We start from the raw sequence: 19314 nt of genomic DNA on the forward strand, positions 1-19314 counted from the left end.
TTTTTGGATACTAACCCTTTATCACATATGTCGTTTGCGTATATCTTCTCTCATTCAGTAGGTTGCCTTTTAGTTTTTTGTTTTTTGTTTTTTATTTTTTTTTATTTTTTTATTTTTTTTATTTTTATTTATTTATTTTTTTTTGCCTTTTAGTTTTGTTGATTGTTTTCTTTGCTGTGCAGAGGCTTTTTATTTTGATGTAGTCCCAATAGTTCATTTTTGCTTTTATTTCCCTTGCCTCAGGCAACATATGTAGAAAAATGTTATTATGGCTGATGTCAGAGACCTTACTGCCTGTGCTCTCTTCTAGAATTTTTATGGCTTCAGACCTCACATTTAGGTCTTTTATCTACTTTTTAAATCTATTTTCTCTAATAAACATTTTATTTATTTATTCATGAGAGATACAGAAGAAAGGCAGAGACATAGGCAGAGGGAAAGAAGCAGGCTCACTGTGGGGTGCCTGATGTGGGACTCAGTCCGAGGACCTGGGGATCACAACCTGAGCCAAAGGAAGATGCTCAACCACTGAGCCACCTAGGTGCCCCTGAATTTATTTTTGTTTATGGTGTAAGAAAGTGATCCAGTTTCATTCTTTTGCATGTGGCTGTCTAGTTTTCCCAGCACCATTTGTTGAAAAAACTTTTTCCCATTGGATATTCTTTCCTACTTTGCTGAAGATTAATTGACCATATAGTTGTGGATTTCTGGTTTTTCTATTCTGTTCTGTTGATGTATTATATCTGTTTTTTGCCAGTACCATGTTGTTTTGATTACTACGGCATTGTAATATAACTTGAAGTCTAGAATTGTGATGTCTCCAGCTTTGCTTTCCTTTTTCAATATTGCTTTGGTTATTTGGTGTCTTTTTGGGTTCCATATAAATTTTAGGGTTTTTTTTTCTAGTTCTGGTGAAAAATGCTGTTAGTGTTTTGATTTGCATTAAATACGTAGATTGCTTTGGATAGTACAGACTTTTTTTTTTAAGATTTTATTTATTCATGAGAGACACACACACAGAGAGAGAGAGAGAGAGAGAGAGAGAGAGGCAGAGACACAGGCAGAGGGAGAAGCAGGCTTCATGCAGGGAGCCTGATGTGGGACTCCATCCCGGGACTCTAGGATCACGCTCTGGGCCGAAGGCAGGCGCTAAACCGCTGAGCCACCAAGGGATCCCCTAGTACAGACATTTTAACAATATTTGTTCTTCTATTCCATGAGCGTGGAAGTCTTTCCATTTATTTCTTTGTGTCCTCCTCAATTTCATCAGTATTTTATAGTTTTCAGGGTATGGTCTTTTTTACCTCTTTGGTTAGGCTTATTCCTAGGTATCTTACTATTTTTGGTGCAGTTGTAAATGGGATTGTTTTCTTAATTTCTCTTTCTCCTGCTTCATTATTAGTGTATAGAAATGCAGTGGATTTCTGCACACTGATTTTGTGTGCTGAGACTTCACTGAATTCATTTATCAGTTCTAGTAGGTTTTTTTTATGCAGTCTTTAGGGTTTTCTATATATAGTATCATGTCATCTGCAAATAGGGTTTTACTTCTTTCTTACTAGTTTGGATGCTTTTGTTTGTCTAATTGCTGTGGCTAAGACTTCCAGTACTATTTTGAACAAAATAGTCTTGCTCCTGACCTTGGGGAGAAAAGTTCTCAGTTTTTCCCCATTAAGTATGGTGTTCACTGTGGGGTTTTCATAGATAACCTTTATTATGTTGAGGTGTGTTCCCTCTAAGCCTACTTTGTCGAGGGCTTTTATCATGAATGGGTGTTATACTTTATCAAATGGTTTTTCTGTATCTATTGAAATGATCATATGATTTTTATCCTTTCTCTTATTGAAGTTATATATCACATTGATTGATTTGCAAACATTGAACCCCACCCTTGCATCCCTGAAATAAATCCCACTTGATTGTGGTGAATGATTTATTTAATTTTATTTTTTATTTTTAAAATTTTTTTAAAGATTTTATTTATCTACTCATAGAGACACAGAGAGAGAATGAGAGGCCGAGACACAGGCAGAGGGAGAAGCAGGCTCCACCCAGAGAGCCCGACGTGGAACTCATCCAGGGTCCCCAGGATGATGCCCCAGGCTGCAGGTGGCGCTAAACTGCTGTGCCACCAGGGCTGCCCCTGATTTTTTTTTTTTAATGTATTGTTGGATTCTGTTTGAGTAGCTACCATTTTCTAGTGCTAGAAAAGATAATAATGTATTTCTTTAAATGAAAAAAAATGAATATATGTCAACTTCTAAAATTTATTTCTTAAAAATTATTTTGTCTTCCAGGAATCTGTCTTAAACTATCGGTTAGATCCTCTTGGCATTGTTGATGGTTTTACTGCTGAGGTAGGGGCAAGTGGTGTTTTCTGCCCCACACATTTGACTCTTCCAGTAGAAGTGTCATTCTACAGTGTTTCAGATGATAATGCTCCCTCTCCTTATATGGCAAGTATTTTAAAAATTGTCTTTGTTGGCTAAAATCAACCAATTTAATGACAGATGTCTTTAAATTCAAAGAGATTTAAGACTTCTTTCTGGCAATGCTTGAAAACATTAAGCATTTCCTAACAAAACTGAAGGCTGAGTAGAGACTAAAATATCAATATGTTGCCTCATAACTTCTTTTCCAGGTAGCTCTAACAACAAATTTCCTCTTTCACATTTGAGGATCTGCTGAAAATTTACTTGTTTCTATGTGATTTGAAAACATGATAAAACTTTGATTAGTGACACTATAATTTCATATCTCTGAGAGTTTACACAAATTCTCAAGTGCTTACTGTGCTCACTGGTCCCCAAGTGTCATCTTCACACGTGATCCTCATCTCAGGAAGATCTAGGTAAAGATTTGGTGAATTAAATCTTCAGTCAGATCCTTTCACCGCCTTTTTCCTATTTGTTTTGAGATGATTTTTTTCTAATCTTAGCTATTTCTGTTTCCATACTAATGTTCTAATGGAGAGAGTAAGAGCAGTTCTGAACTTTATGATCTTATGATTTCATCGTTCCCATTTTTAAATTCTGATCGCTTGAAGATAAAATAAGCCTTCAACTGCAAAAATGATACTGCATCCTACTGTGTGTTTAGTATCAGCCCTTTGCAAAGGACAGAGAGGAAAAAGAGACTAATGATACAAGTCTATAAGAAGTTTACAGTGATGATATCAAATATAGAGTCAGATCTGTGTTTTCATGTTAGATCTTACTTTGAGAAGCACAAATTGCTATAGTCTCAGAACTATACTGTTCTGGCCTTGCTACTTGAATTTCCTAGCTTACCACATGGTCCTATTGATTCGTCTCCTAAGATCCTTCTCTTCAACCTTCTTGATTTTCAAGGACTAAAAGTTGTGAAAAGGGATTCTATGCAATTGAGAAACAACAAAGGAAAGGAAATTATACATTTTGGGGGACTAAATATAGCCTATTCATTATTGGCCCAGTGTGCTCAAAAAAGTTATTTTAGCCTTACTCCATTTTAAGGGTGAAAAAAATTTTTTTTAGATTTTATTTATTTATTTGAGAGAGAGAGACAGACAGAGAGAGAGGGAGAGTGAATACAAGCAGGGGGAGGTAGAAAGGGAGAGGGAAGGAGATTCCCCGCTGAGCAAGGAGCACCATAATCCTGGGCTCCATCCCAGGACCCCAGGACCATGAGCTGATCCGAAGGCAGACGCTCAACTGACTGAGCTACCCAGGTGCCCCTGAAAATTTTACTTAAGAGCCCGATCAGTGTTTCACACTTTGGTTTAAAAAAAAAAAAAAGAAAAAAGTTTTGTCTGCTCATTTACTCAAGTTTTCTTTCCCCAGTAATATTTACATTTATGGATCATAGATCATAGTCCTAAAGATGCACAACATTATCAAAAACAGATCCACCCCTTCACAAACCTGTCCAATTGTGATAATTGAGCCACCTGTTAATTAATTTTCCATGGAAAGCTATATTCACTTTTCCAGTATGATTTTGAAAAAATAACAGCTAATATCGGATAACTAGTAACATGGAATGTACAATTGACTTAAGTTCAGTATCAGAATAAATGTATTATGCTAAAATGCTTATGATATTAGAATAGAGCTATAAAGGTATCCATTTTGCTTTATCAGGACATAAAAAGTCTCATCAGTTTCTCATATTCTATTGGCACTTAATAATTACAGAATGGAGATATAAGGTCTACCATATTGTAATCTGTCATAATGTATAAAGTCTCCATTGACCAGTAGGGTGGCTTAGAAACAAGATAAAAGTAAATGGCTGGAAATCAGCTCAAATAAATATCTTTAAGTGAAGTTTACAAGTAAGAGAGAATTTGAACTACACTTTTTAAGATTTTATTTATTCATGAGTAACAGAGACAGAGAGAGAGAGAGAGAGAGAGAGAGAGAGAGGCAGAGACACAGTCAGAGGGAGAAGCAGGCTCCATGCAGGGATTCTGCAGGGAGCCTGCTGTAGGACTCGATCCCGGGACTTCAGGATCACACCCTGGGCCAAAGGCAGGCGCTAAACCGCTGAGCCACCCAGGGATCCCCTGAACTACACTTTTAAAAAGCATTAATCTTTGACCTTGATAGACATCTAAAAAACAAGATTGGGATGCCTGGCTCAGCAGTTGAGTGTCTGCCTTTGGCTCCGGACATGATTCCAGAGTTCAAGGATCAAGTCCCACATCAGGCTTCCCACAGGGAGCCTGCTTCTCCCTCTGCCTATGTCTCTACCTCTCTCTGTGTGTCTATTATGAATAAATAAATAAAATCTTTTTTAAAAAATTAAATTAAATTAAAAACATAGGATTAAGAGATAAAGGGTTTTGTCACTTTGTCTCCAGAAAGTACTCACAAATGATTACAGCTTTTGATATTGGAAAGGGTATAAATCAGGTTATTGAGTTGACTTAATCTGTCCTTTAAGATTCCCTGACTTGCTTTTCTATGATAATATTCTTCAATAAACTTTCCATTATGTAATTAAATTTTTCTAGGTTAGTTTATTCATTAAGAATGGGTTCCTTTTGTAAATGACCTAATTCAAATCTTAGACCACGAATCTTTCCTACTATAAATTAATAAACTTAATTTTGTTTCTTCAGGGAATCTTATTTATATTTTGGTAGTTTGGTATGTTTTCAAAGGACTGATCACATTTTGATAAGATAGTGTATCATAGACCAGCAGAACTGAAACACCAAATTCCTACTTTTTACCTTGGGACCTCTCTTCACAAATAATACAAATGGCTCACAAAAGTAAAATTTTGCACAGAAAATTTTGTCTTTGTGGTGTAGAAGTGGTACAGGACTTTTCATTAAATAATTCCTTAAAAATTAGCTCAGAGTCACATAATCTCTTTGTCCAGCTTCGATATCAGTGGTAAAAAAGTTCTCCAACTGCTACATTGCAATATTTCACTGTTTAGAAATTATTGAATTGGTGAAACCAGTAAAATGGTCTAAAGAATATATGCCAGTGGTAACTTCAGTTATCATTATTAACAGGATCACATATTATTTTTTGTATTTGTAATTCACCAAATTAAGATACACTTTGTTCAGTTTTACTTATTTCATATTTTCTATAGCAGAGTAATTTGAGGAATTTTTGTGTGAGATTTTGACCCACCTTAGTTTATATTAACCTTCTATTCCATTCTACAATGCCAGAAGAAAATGTATTTCTCTTCTTTATGTAAAATAAAATAAATGATAGGTAGATGCATTAATATGCTGCCCAACTAAAATAAATTATTAAAATACAATAAATAATAATTATAATAATAATCTTAATGAAATTCCAAGTAAGTTCTCAATTTCTGTTTAAAATTCCTGATTTGCCAATACCCCTACTGATCTTATATTGCTTAGACGATTGTAAAGTGTTGGCATAAAATATAAGGTTTTAAAATGTGCATACTGTCTGTTTAAATTCATTTTAGTTACCATTACCATGTTCTGAAAACTATTAAAATTGTATGTATTAAAGGAAATAAGTAGAGGCTTTATAGAAGTTTTGCCCCACCAGTTTTCTTATATGTATTTACTGGAAGGTAGCAAGGAAGAACAATAATGTATTGCACGTAGCAATGTGATTATAAAGTAGCTTTTATTTGGGTATATTTTACTTACTTTTTCTGGAACTAGGAAGTAGAGGGGCATTATATATCATAGCTTTTTTTCAGATGAAGCAGATTATTAGGGAGAAATTGTTTAAGCTTCATCAGTGACTCTTTTTGTTTAGGAATACAGTTTGTTGAAAGCTTTTTCTCATGCTTTAAATAACCATGTGGTAAATCAGATTAGACAAGAACGACCTATGTCCTTTCAGTGCCCTTTTCCATGAACATTTCGTAATATTAATGTGCTAATTTAATAGTCTGAGGATGGCCCTTGATTCACATAGCAGAGTTTGGCCCTCCTTTTTACCCTTGTGCTCTTTATTCCTTCCTCAACTTTCATCTGTCTTACAAATCCAACAGAGATGTTTGATGGGACAGTCCTATTTTATATTTACGTTTACTTAAGGTCATGTTTTGGCATGTACAATATGAAATGATGGGATATGAAATATAGAACATGCAATATTCAACTTAACTACTTAAAACTGTTACCCCAGTTAAAACAAACGAATCAGCCTTCCTTTTTTAAAGCTATCTAAGAATTAAATATCACAGTTACCATCTGTAGTCATTTGGTCATCATGGTTACCTAGAAACTTTCACATATTAAATCCTGGCTTTCCTTATTTTAATTTATGCTTGTTTCCCGTTGTTTGGGCTTCTGTACTGATTAGAATATTATTCTCAGAAACTATATAGTACAGTAGTGCTTCTCAAACTTTATCATATGTACATATATAATATCATCTGGGGGATCTTAAAATACAGCTTTGATTTGATAGGTCTAGGGAGAAGCCATAAATTGTGTGTTTCTCAGTAGTTTACAGGTGATGCTGATGATGCTGGTATGTCTTTAGTCAAAAATCCATATTTTAATTTAACTTACTGACTGAAGAATTAACTTCATTGTTAGCTGAGACCTAGGCCCTTCTGCATTCCTGACTTTTTGTATGTCCAAAGAACAATAAATTGATTGCTTCTTCATTTCCCTCTTCCCATGTTATATAGAAGGGAATAATCCTATCTTCTCCCTTTATTTTCTTTTTAGTTAAGGAGCTTCTTCTGTATTGTATATCTTAATAGAAATTGCAAGCACTGTGATATGTTATTTATTACAACATCTCCAGGAAGAACAGTAAATTGTTTTCTTTTGGGTGGGACCCTCACTATTCCATACTCTGAATATATCTATTGATGGGAATATTTTTTCATATAAGTAGAATTCTAAAATTTTAGTAATTATGTGATTTATTATTCTTAGTCTTTTATATAAATTTGCTTGAGTTTGTACTCAATTTGTCTTCTTTTTTTCAAGGGTGTGATTACTTTAGAGTCCCTTGGTAAAAGGGGTTATCGAGTACCTCCTTCAGGAACGATACAAGTGGTATGTGTTTTATAGCCTACAATTGCAATAATCATTCTCTCACATACATATAGAACTTAGCCCTTTCTCCTGCTACTGCTGCTGCAACAACTTTGGTAAGTAACAGTGGGGCTGCAGCTTTCTTTGGAGTTTCCCTGCTCTGCCCCAGGAATGGCCATGTTGGGGACCTTCATAAAAGGAAAGCATAAATAATCTAATGAAGGTGAATACTTTAGAAAAATAGTTTATGACAGTTTACATAACTTAAATAGAGCTATTTTCAATGTAATTAGAACTTAACATTACTAGTGTCTTCTATTAATATAATTAGCCAGATTGAGATTGACTTATTTAAAAGGAGACCTCAAATATTAGTATTGTTTTGTCAGGAACAAAATTATATTATCCCTGTGTAATAATTTCTAAGTTAATTTACTAAGATGGTTACACAAAGTAGAAATGTAGTCTGACAGATGTGTGGGCAGAGAAGGCATCCTTTCCTTTTGGTCTAGGTGTTGATCTAGTTTTGGCTCAGGAGAATTCCTCTAGCCCAGAGCAATCATTCATCGTCATTGGTCTTGGATTCTCAGAAGAGTTATTTGATATCAAGGCCAGTTTGCGATTAAGTTCATCTCCAAATCAGATCCAGGATAATCCTGCAGGCCCAGAAGTCTATTACAAAGCTGGCTCTTGCAGACTGAAAAGAATCTGATATTTCTCAGTTATACCTCAATAAAGCCAAAATTAAAAAATAAAAATAAAATAAAAAAATAATAATAAATAAAAATAAAGTCTAGCTAAGTTCCTTACACTCGGAATCTGGTCTAATTTAATAAAACTTTTTATGACTTTTGGCCTCAATGTGATCAATACTTTACCAGACCACTTTTACTCATCACCTTTGTTTGAATACAGCAAGGAGTCTGTTTGAGGACTGCAACTTTAATGATTAATTTTAAATCTGAAATTTAGGTTTATCTTTCATTCCTTATATGGTTTAATTATGTATAAACATGGTTTGAACTCTTGGCTTACTAGTTGTTGTGGTTGTTGACTGTATTAGCCTTAATCTTAAGACTCACGAGATTTCGAAAGTTGGATCATAATATTGATATATTTCTCATTTTGATTCAGTGAGTGATGTCCAGTGCCACGGATGAGCTTCTGAAAGCATGGGCACCAAGTTACCTATTGATGTGTTGGTAATTTGGTTAAAGTCAGATCAGCAGCTTGGGGTCTTGTTTAAAAATTAGTACTTTAAAAATAGTATTCCTCCAATTATTGATAGCCAAGTATCAATTGAATTTACTTCAGTCTTCACCAACGATACATATTTTGGTCTATTATGATATTGATGATTTTTTAAAAGTTTAGTAATCACTACAGTTTTTGCAATGAATCCAACTGTGAGAACATTAAGTATTTTTCAGCCTCCTTAGTAACTAAAAATAATGAACTTTATTTTCTAAACCTGGAAAAATTTCCAAATAATAAAGTTTCTCTTTTTTGAGAACATATTTTTTATTTTATATAACTATATATACCTAATATACCAAAAAAGTCTAGTTTTACCTAGCTATTTTACTTTAAATGTTTTCTATTTACTCACTATCAAAATTTGAGGAAAATTAACATTTTGAGCACTTTGCAGTTGATATACTGTAATAAAGCTAATGTTTGAAATAAGTGAACTGGGTGTTCAGTAAGAGTATATTTTGCTTACTTTAATGGAAGCATTTCCTAAAATCTGAATAAAGAGTAAAAGCTATGTGTTGTCTCATATGAAATTTGTGACTAAAATTTTTTATTTGTTACAGGATTTTATAATGGGAAATAAAAATTAAACCATTTTTAAAAAATATTGAATATAACTTCATCAACTTCAAAATGTTAACTTTAGTTCCCAAAATTGAATTATATCCACTGGGATTAACTTATTATTTAAAAACCTATTTTATTATCATCACAATCATCTTACATCAAATCAACAGGTCACTTTTTAAAGAATGATTTTTATGTTGTTTCTTTAGACCTTATTTAATCCTAATAAGACTGTGGTGAAGATGTTTGTTGTGATATATGACTTACGAGATATGCCAGCCAATCATCAGACATTCCTACGACAAAGAACTTTTTCTGTACCTGTTAAACAAGAGATGAAGAGAAGTGTTAATAAAGAGAACATCCGACATACAGAAGAACGGTTATTACGCTACCTCATACATCTGAGGTAATGTTTCAGATAAATATGAAAATACGTTACTTCAGAAGAACAACTCCAAAATTTTAATGTAACACCTGTCACTCTAACTAGACCAGTGTCCTTTGGAATTTGCTTTATTTGGAAACTCTTCATATGCCAAGATGCAGAAAACACATGGCATATCTTCCTGCAGTCATTGTTACTTGTTGAATCAGGAGAGTTTTCATTTGTAGCTATGTAATGTAAAATATTTTATATGAAAACAAATGCTGACATATCTAGGGTGGTCAAAACATTTTCAAAACCAATAGAATTTTAATATGAACCACATACGTGGTTCCGTATTTTCTAGTAGGCATATTTAAAAAAAGTAATAAGAAAAAGGAAAGAGTAATGTGTTTTATTTAACCCAACATATCCAAATGTTATAATTTGAGTATATAATCAACATAAAAATTATGAATGAGGTATTTTACTTTCTTTTATCAGACTATTTGAAATCAAGTATAGATTTACATGAACAAGCACAATCAATTTGAACTAGCCACATTTCAAGTGCTCAATAGCTACATGTAGCTAGTGGCTACTGTATTGGGCAAGGAAGTTTTTAACCTTCATTCATTTAACAAATATTTATGTGTCAGATATGCTTCTGGGCATTAAGGAAACAGCAAGGTGAAAATCTCAGTTCCCAAAGAGTTTATATTCTAATAATTCCATCAGAAGTACTTTCTCCTCTAACTTTTGCTACCCAAATCACAGCGCTAGGTTGTGGGAAACTGTTTGCCCTTGGGGTCCAAATTGCCAGTATTCTAGGGTTAGGTTTTCGGCCCTGAAATCATAGTGTAGCTCTCAGGCAATGAGCAAATCTATTGTTTAACAGAGAGCTGAGTATCAGCCTTTTGCTTATAACTTTGTTCTTAGTAATTTTCTGATGCTGTTCATAGTAAGTTCTCAATCACATCGGTGAGAGTAATTCATTTTAGCCTAACTCCTTACTCTGAAAGTCCCTATTCATAAGAAGGAGGCACCTCTCATCAAGGCTGCAGGCAGCAGACCTCTTTAATCTGCTGTGGATGGTGACCACCAGCTATCCTTCAGTAGATCTGCTGTGTGGTGTCTGGAATGAATAAAGAATGAGCTGTCCACTCAAGTCCCATGTTTGGAAAAGCCCATAAATGGATTCTCACATAGTACTGCTTAATTGGTACTCTTACCTTGGGGTCTTCTGCTGGGGTTCTGCATCCTAAGGACATGTTCAACTCGTTCAGTGTTTTTAAACCCAATTCTACCCTACCTGTCATGAGCCTAATGGGAAATGTTATACAGATTGTGGGAATGAAAATCTGAAAACAGATTTGGAAGACTTTTATAAAGAGAAATGATATGAAATAGTAGACTATAAGGATAGCTCCCAGCCCAATCTAGGATGAGATTCAACTCTCTCTAAACGTTCATTTGATACCATTCCTCTTGAAGTTTAACCACTGTAGCCATACATAACCAACATTGTCCAAAGCGAACGTCAACTACCCCAGCCTTTATAATCCCTACATAGTGATTAAATACTTTAAATCCTGGAAAAAAACCTCTTTGGGAAATAAACCATATATGTACGAGTATGTTGTACTTCCTAAAGGTCTCAGTTTTCTTCAGATTGAGAAGGTGAAAAAATTCAGAATGAGTGAGCTGACATTCAGCTCACATATAACTGACCACCAGATTTTTCAGCTAATTTAGAAGTAAAATTCGCAATCCCAAAGAGTATTTCTGCTTTGCAAAGGGAAAACCGGAGAGATTAGCACTAAAGCGTATATTTGTATGTTTGATCGTCTTCCAGATAAACTTATATGTATTATGTTATATATATTAGGGGAGGATAGACAGTTCAATACACAGTTTTTATAACCATTTTCATTTCACTACAAACTTTTGTCTTTTTAATGATGATTAGGGTTTATTTACCTAGCCATTACCAATGATAGCAGTAATTCTCCTCAGTACTTGATTATTTTCTGTGGTGACTTTTCAAGTATGGAATCCCTTTTAATGTACTCACAATTGGAAGAGGGCACATTATATGAAATTGGATCTGACCAGAGGATACTAGGTCTGCAAAGCCCAAATGTAGTATGATTGACTGATGTGAACTGAAACCTAACACTGTAGATGAGGGAGTGTGCACGGGATATGGTATCAGGGATGAAAAGTAGGATGGTGTGTGAAACAAGCAAGCCTTATAGAAAGAAACATCTCTGATACTATGAAAAGCAAAGGGAGTTCCAATGTTTAGAGAGTAGTAAGGAAGAAGCACTTAAATAGCAGCACATACTTTGGCCATAGAAGACTAAATAAAGGGATCCTTGGGTGGCGCAGCGGTTTAGCGCCTGCTTTGGCCCGGGGCGCGATCCTGGAGACCCGGGATCGAATCCTACATCAGGCTCCCGGTGCATGGAGCCTGCTTCTCCCTCTGCCTGTGTCTCTGCCTCTTTCTTTCTCTCACTGTGTGCCTATCATAAATGAATAAAAATTAAAAAAAAAAAGAAGACTAAATAAGTATCTTTTTAGAGAGTTACTCTTAATATTGTAGCAATACTAATTCTTCCTATTTTGAAATTTTAATTACTCAAGTTTGTTTGTTTTAAAGACTCAGTCCCTGAAATGATGCATCTTTCTGTTTGCTTGTTTGTTTAGGTTCCAGAGTTCTAAATCTGGAAAGATCTACCTCCATAGAGATGTACGGCTCCTGTTCTCAAGAAAGTCCATGGAAGTTGATAGCGGTGCTGCATATGAACTCAAATCTTACACTGAATCGCCAACAAACCCTCAGTTTTCACCAAGATGTTGATAAGGAGTGACAATTTAAAGTATTCGCTCAGTACCCAAGTTTGAAAGTAAAAATTAGTGTAGAACGGAATGTACCAATTAACAACCAGGAGAGTGGATCCTCTCCTGTTATCCTGGACCAGTTTTTATTAAAGGATTCCTGGAATGAGATCCACATATTCCAAGTAGACTGGAAACACTCATGTCCTAATAATCCTTTTTGTACTGTTGAAACCACTTCATTGGACGTGTTGCAATAGCAAAAATCCCCCCAGTTAGATTAGTGTTTACACATTTTATTTCTCAGTTATTTAATATTTAATGTTTTCCTTAATACTCAAGTGATGTTTGTCTCTAGTGTTCTAATGTAGCACAAATCCTATGTAAAATTATACTATGTATTTTTGACATTAATGTTGAAATCCAAAATATATGCACAAGTCTTTAATTTTGTGTGATGTGTTTTAAGTACTATTCATTTAATTTATTGGAAATGAGAATGAAATGTTGAGCTTCTTTAAGATTAACGCACTATGCAAGCATGTGTACCTTTTATATCTCCCAGGTTTAGTTTTTACAACACGCCACCCAGGTTGCTGCCTCACGTGCTAGTCCTTTAACATGCTGTTTGGGCAGTCCAGTATGGACTAAACTGCTTCACATTCCCTTTGCAAGTTCAAATCATTATGCCCATTCATATTCCTTCTAGAACTTCTTATCCCCCAAACAATTCTATTTTTCCTTAATTACTACTACAGAGGCTTTACATTAAATTGCTGTCCCATGCTAGATAACTTTTGCAAATTGTTAAAAAGAATATGTACTTTGAAAGCAAATTAGTATTTATATTGTAAATATATGCAAAAACCCAAAGAAATGTGTATTTGGCTTTTATTTTTAGATGAGACATTCATGTGATTGAGTAAATTCCTGGTAGCCATCAGACAGTTTCCATTCTAGCTTTAAAGCTCGCAAGACAATAGAGAAGATGTCTTGAGCTTCTTCTCCAAAGAAATGTATCACTTTCTTGCTCAGGGTCAAAATGAAAAGAAGGCATTTGGCAACAACGAAGAGAAGAACCACTGAGCAAGGGAACTTGACTAAATGCATCAAAAGCCCTCCCTCCATTCCCCTTAGAGCAAAGAGTGGTTGTAGATGTTTGTGCAGGGACAGTGGGTATCAGATAGTAAGGCACAGATACTGGAATGCTGGTACAAATTTGTGAATGCAGGTTAGAGAATATGTACCACACAAGTAGGCCACACCAGGAGATCTGGGGCTCAAGGACCAGGTGAGTGCTCTGGAATTTGGGAGGGTGGAAGGTCTTTCGTTTGGGACCCAGCTAATGGATAGACTATTCAAGAGAAATCTGACCAGTGATGAGTATGTAGATGTAGGTTGTGGATGGCCAGCAAGAAGCCTCTTTTAAATTTCTTTTAAGATAGCCGGGCGCCTGGGTGGCTCAGCTGGTTAGGCATCAGAGTCTTGGTTTCCGCTCAGGTGATGGTTTCATGAGGCTCAGGTAATGATCTCATGCCTCCTGAGATCCAGCCCCTCATCAGGCTCTGTGCTCAGCAGGAAGTCTGCTTGAAGATTCTCTTCCTCTGCCACTTCCCCCACTTGCACACATGTTCTTGCTTGCTCTCTCAAATCTTTAAAAGACCAGCTAAAAAAGAGAAAGCTATTGATATTCCATAAAGCTAAAAAAAAAAAATCGATGGCACAAATTTATGAAGATTTATTCTTAATTTTCAAGCTGTGGAAACATGGAATTAGGACCCCAAACATTTGGACTGAGTCCTAGCTCTAATAGTATCTGATAGGACTGACTCCAGGAATTCTATAATCTTTCTGGGTCTGTGGATTGAGAATATGGGGTGATAATATTGATAATATGCCTTCTTAAATCCTGTCATTTGATTCTCGGAATAAGCATTCCAATGTATGTATCTGGATTTCTTACACATTTGACCAAAGTAAATATTGATAAATCTATATAAAACTTAGAAAACACCAAGCAGTTAAATCATCAAGATGTCTTTTCAAAAAATAAAAAGATTTTATTTATTCATAAAAGACCTAGAAAGAGAGGCAGAGACACAGGCAGAGGGAGAAGCAGGCTCCCTGAGGGGAGCCGGATGTGGGACTTGATCTCAGGACCCCGGAACCACTACCTGAGCCAAAGGCAGATGCTCAACCACTGAGCCACCCAGGTACCCCTCAAAATGTCTTTTTTAAATTAAAAAGTTATTGTTTCTTTGGTCTCTCCAGTAATCCAAAATTTAATGATGTATGTTGCATGCAGGTGTCTTTTTCATGTGGATACCTCACTATAACCTTTCTAGAATTATTTCTAATCCATGGTTTTCCATGTTTGGAGGCATCTTTATTTGAGAGAGTTGTGTGCAGTAGTGAAGGGGAGCCACAGAGGAAGAGGGTGAAGCTGACATCCTGCTAAACAGGGAGGGGCTCAATGTGGGGCTCAATCCCAGGATGCTGGGATCATAACCTGAGCCAAAGGCACTTACCCGACTGGGCCACCCAGGTGCCACTTTCTGAGTATTTTAAAGAAAAGTTCAAGAAGATGATTGAAATATTTGGGTGCATCCTGTACTCTTGCTGGCAAGTTTGTTTAAGGGAAACATGTACTGACATTTTATCCCTCTTCCTAGGACCTCTTATGCACACACGGTTTTTTCCAATTGAGGTATGTCACCCAGTCCCTGTCTGCTCTCACTTGCCCTGGCTCTAATTCTAGCATAATAGTTCTTTTCCTGCCCTTCTTTTTTCACAAGCTGAGACTTGACCACACTTACTTGATTTTATTTATTTATTCATGAGAGACACACAGAGGCAGAGACATAGGCAGAGGGAGAAGCAGACTCCATGCAGGGAGCCTGATGCAGGACTTGATCCCAAGACTCTGAGATCATGCCCTGAGCCCAAGGCAGACGCTCAACCATTGAGCCACCCAGGCGTCCCTTGACCACACTTCCCATGTCACACCTCTTTGTACACCTACAGTGTTGGCCTGTAGGTAAAGCTACTAACAGACAACTGGTTCACCTGTGGCAGATAATAGAGATCTCCTCCCTTATTGCAGGATCACTGAGCAGTTTCACAGATTAACAAAAGAAGCCATTCTGATAACTTGCTTTAAAAAGGAACTCCGGGGCCTCCTTGGTGGCTCAGTCAGTTTACCCACCGACTCTTGATTTTGGCTCAGGTCAAGATCTCTGGATTGTTGGATCAAGTTCCCTGTGGAGGCCTGCATCAGGCTCCACACTCAGCAGGGAGTCTGCTTCAGATTCTCTCTTCCACTCTGTCCCTCCCCACAAAAATAAATAAATTATATTTATTTTTTATTTTTTAAAGAACTCCAAGTCATAAACAAACTGAGGAAGTCTTTGGAAATTTTCTTATCAGATAAGAGTAAGTGATGAAATAGGGACTGAATGGAAGGCATTCAAAAGAAGATTCCCTTCTGCTGTTTTCCCCCAGGATGAAAGGAAAACATTTCTCTTTCAAAGCTTCATTCTAAGGATTCTCACTCTTGCCTAATTAGTTTCATGAATGAAAGTGATTCTTTTTCAATTTTAAAATATTCATGCAGGGGCACCTGAGTGGCTCAGTCCGTTGGGTATCTGCCTTTGGCTCAGTTATGATCCTTAGGTCCTGGGATCAATCCCCATCTGGCTCCCTGCTCGATTGGGAGTCTGCTTCTCCCTCCCCTTACTCCTGTGCTTTCTCTCTCAAAATCTTAAAAAAAATTCATGCAATATGTGTTCACCGTCATTTTTTCACACTATCTAATTATGTAAATGTGAAAGTCCTTTTCTCTGTCCACCCTTTTAGCTATTACTTTACAGAGGTGGTAAATATTAAAATTTTGTATTTGACACTATGTGGTCTACTAGACCTAGGAATACAGTGTCAGTCTAGGGAGGAAGAAGGCCTTTCATCATGGTAGGAATTCATTCTCAATTCCTAAAAGTATATATATACATCAGAATCAGCCCATTCCACTCCATAATGGATCATCCCTGGGAAAGATATCCTTTCTAAAAATTTTTATTAAGGTATAGTTGGTGAAAGAATGTATTTTAAACTTGGATACTGAGAGGAAGAGAGTGCCTACTATGAATATGCCATGCACTGTAAACAATTTGTTATTTAATACTTAGAGCCATACTGCAGAGAGTATAGATCGATAATGAAAGAAAAAGAAGCTTGAAAAGTTTGTCCAAGGTCTCACTGTCAGTAGAAGACTCAGGATTCAAAATATAAGTTAAAGCTTATATCTTTTCCAGTCTACTACACAGGCATCTTGCCTCTTTTTCATTCTTGTTCCACTAGTATTATGGTCTGGCATAAGATATACTTTTCATCAATATTCTCACCAATAAAATATAATTTGCATGTGATAAGTGAGATTTATAAGGCAATGCCTGTTCATCATTAGGGGAAAAAAGACTTAAGAAAAACAAAGACTTTAGGAAGGAGTGTCCTAAAACTGCTCAGAGGCCATTCAATTTAGTATTTGGTCAGGAGGCATGCAAATAATGTTGATGAAAAGTTTAGAAACACATTGTGGTAAATATTTTGAGAGATTTTATTTTTGAGAGAGAGAGCAGGGTGAGGGGAGGGTTGAGGGGCAAAGGGAGAGAGAGAGGGTGTCTCAAGCAGGCTCCAAGCTCAGTGAGTAGTGCAGAGCCCGATGTGGGGCTCAATCCCACAACCCCAAGATCACCACCTGAGCCAAAATCAAGAGACGCCTCACCAACTGAGTTACCTAGGTGCTTCATTTTAAGAAATTTTAAAAGTTTAAAATTTGTAGAGTCTCTTTCAGACCCCACTGTTCATTATTCTTTTTAACTCATTCAAAATCTTCCTGTTTGTATTTTTTTAAAGATTATGTTTATTTACTCATGAGAGACAGAGAGAGGCAGAGACACAACAGGCAGAGGGAGAAGCAGACTCCCTCTGGGGAGCCTGATGTGGGACTTGATCCCAGAACCCTGGGATCACCACCTGAGCCAAAGGCAGACACTCCACCACTGAGCCACCCAGGTACCCCCATTTGTATTTTCAGTTTATATAAAGATCTTTCATTTTACTCTGTCTCTAGAGAATGGCATCCTCCAACTTCTAAGTTCCATTTCTAAAACTCAAGTTGTTGAAACAGCTCTCTCTCTTTACAGTTGGCTGACTTGCTTATTCAGGTAATGTTTGTTTCCAGGGCTTAGCTCACAGAATTCATCATTTATACTTAGGGTTTTGGGCATTCCGTTTGTCACTTGGCTTCCTGAGTTGATCTTTCAGGCTCTTCCTATATCTTCATTTCATAAATGTATTCTGTTCTTGGGCTGCCTGGTTGGCTCAGTCAGTGGAGCATGCAACTTTTGATCTTGGGTTGTGAGTTTGAGCCCCAAGTTGGGTGTAGAGATTCCTTAAAAATAGTCTTTTTCAAAATTGGACTGGTGCCACCACTGAAACCAAGATGGCCAGGAGACTGGTTGCTTTCTTCAAGCATGCCTGGGCCAAGGAGCCAGTGCTGGTTGTGTCCTTCACCATTGAGGGCCACTCTGCAGTTCTGCCCACCATCAGCCCCCTCACCAAATACAACACCATGATCAACCAGGCCACACCCTACAACTATCCAGTGCCCCTCTGAGACCATGGGTACATGCCCAACATGCCCTGGTCCCCAGCTTAGATTGACTGAAGAAATTGTGAGCACCTTTGGTGACATGGAGGAGGTCCCCTCCCCTGCGGACCATAAAAGCTGAAGCCATCATAGAGGGAAAATGTATTCTGTTCTTGATATTTGTTATAATATCAGCAATGATGCAGGTGGATTTCCTCTCTCAGCTGCTTGAGGAGTGGATAGGGTGGGACATCATCTCCTTTACTTTGACAAACTCTTGAGCTAGGGCACCAACATCTCTAAAAGACTGCTGATCTTTTTTAAGCTTTTATATACCTACCAAGTTCCAAGCCTGAAAAATCTTGTGCATGTGTGGATCAGAATCACCAGGGGGAGCTTTCGTTAAGCATAAATACTTGAACCTTGCCCCACACCTAACAAGGATCTCTATTAATAGGGTTTCTCAGTGATTCTAATCCCTGGGGCCAATTTAATTAAAAATAAATAAAATTTAAAATTCAGTTTCTCAGTTTTATTAGTCATCAAGCATTAGTAATGCCTGATGGTCAACTAGAGGCAATTGGTTTTTTTTTTATTTTTTTATTTTTTTATTTTTTAGAGAGGAATGGTGGGAGGGCCAGAGGAAGAGAGATAGCCTTAAATAGGCATCATGATCTGAGCAGAAATCAAGAGTTGGACACTTTAACTGCCAAAGCCACCCACGTGTGCCTGTTTCTTTCTTGTGATTTTTTTTGTTTTGTTGTTGTTGTTGTTTTAATGTAGGCTCCATGCCCAGTTTGGAGCCCAACACAGGGCTTATACTCACCAACCTGTGATCAAGACCTGAGATCAAGAGTCAGAGGCTCAACTGATTGAGCCACCCAGGTGCCCCTGACTAGTGACAATTGTACTGGATAGCACAGATACAGATTATTTCCATCATCACAGAAAGTTCTGTTGGACAGTACTGATATGGAATATATAAATGGCAGTTGAAGCTATGAGGTGGAAGTGATCTGGAGAGTGTAAAACTTGAAGGAGATCCAAGGACAAAATTGTTAGAATCCTCCCATTAAGAGTAAGGTAATGATTCAACAAAGGAGATTAAGAAGGAACAGCCAGAGGAGTAGGAAAGAATAAAAGTGTAGT

The 19314-nt window shown here is 36.7% G+C and overlaps 1 protein-coding gene across 6 annotated transcripts in view; it reads left to right on the forward strand.

Annotated features, from left to right (window-relative positions):
• Window positions 1-13391, forward strand: part of FAM214A (family with sequence similarity 214 member A) — a 124168-nt gene extending 110777 nt beyond the window's left edge. For 5 of the 6 annotated variants that reach the window (XM_041730826.1, XM_041730828.1, XM_041730822.1 and 2 more), the window contains 4 exons: window positions 2298-2456; window positions 7442-7510; window positions 9520-9719; window positions 12387-13391. In XM_041730826.1, the coding sequence (XP_041586760.1) occupies window positions 2298-2456; window positions 7442-7510; window positions 9520-9719; window positions 12387-12540 (582 nt within the window). In that variant the 3' untranslated portion in view covers window positions 12541-13391. Of the gene's footprint in view, window positions 1-2297; window positions 2457-7441; window positions 7606-9519; window positions 9720-12386 lie in introns of those variants that run through there. The other variant, XR_005984032.1, reaches the window with a different exon arrangement.
• Window positions 13392-19314: the final 5923 nt, after the last annotated feature.

The sequence above is a fragment of the Vulpes lagopus genome, chromosome 2 (genome assembly GCF_018345385.1).
Source record: "Vulpes lagopus strain Blue_001 chromosome 2, ASM1834538v1, whole genome shotgun sequence".
Classification (NCBI taxonomy): domain Eukaryota; kingdom Metazoa; phylum Chordata; class Mammalia; order Carnivora; family Canidae; genus Vulpes; species Vulpes lagopus.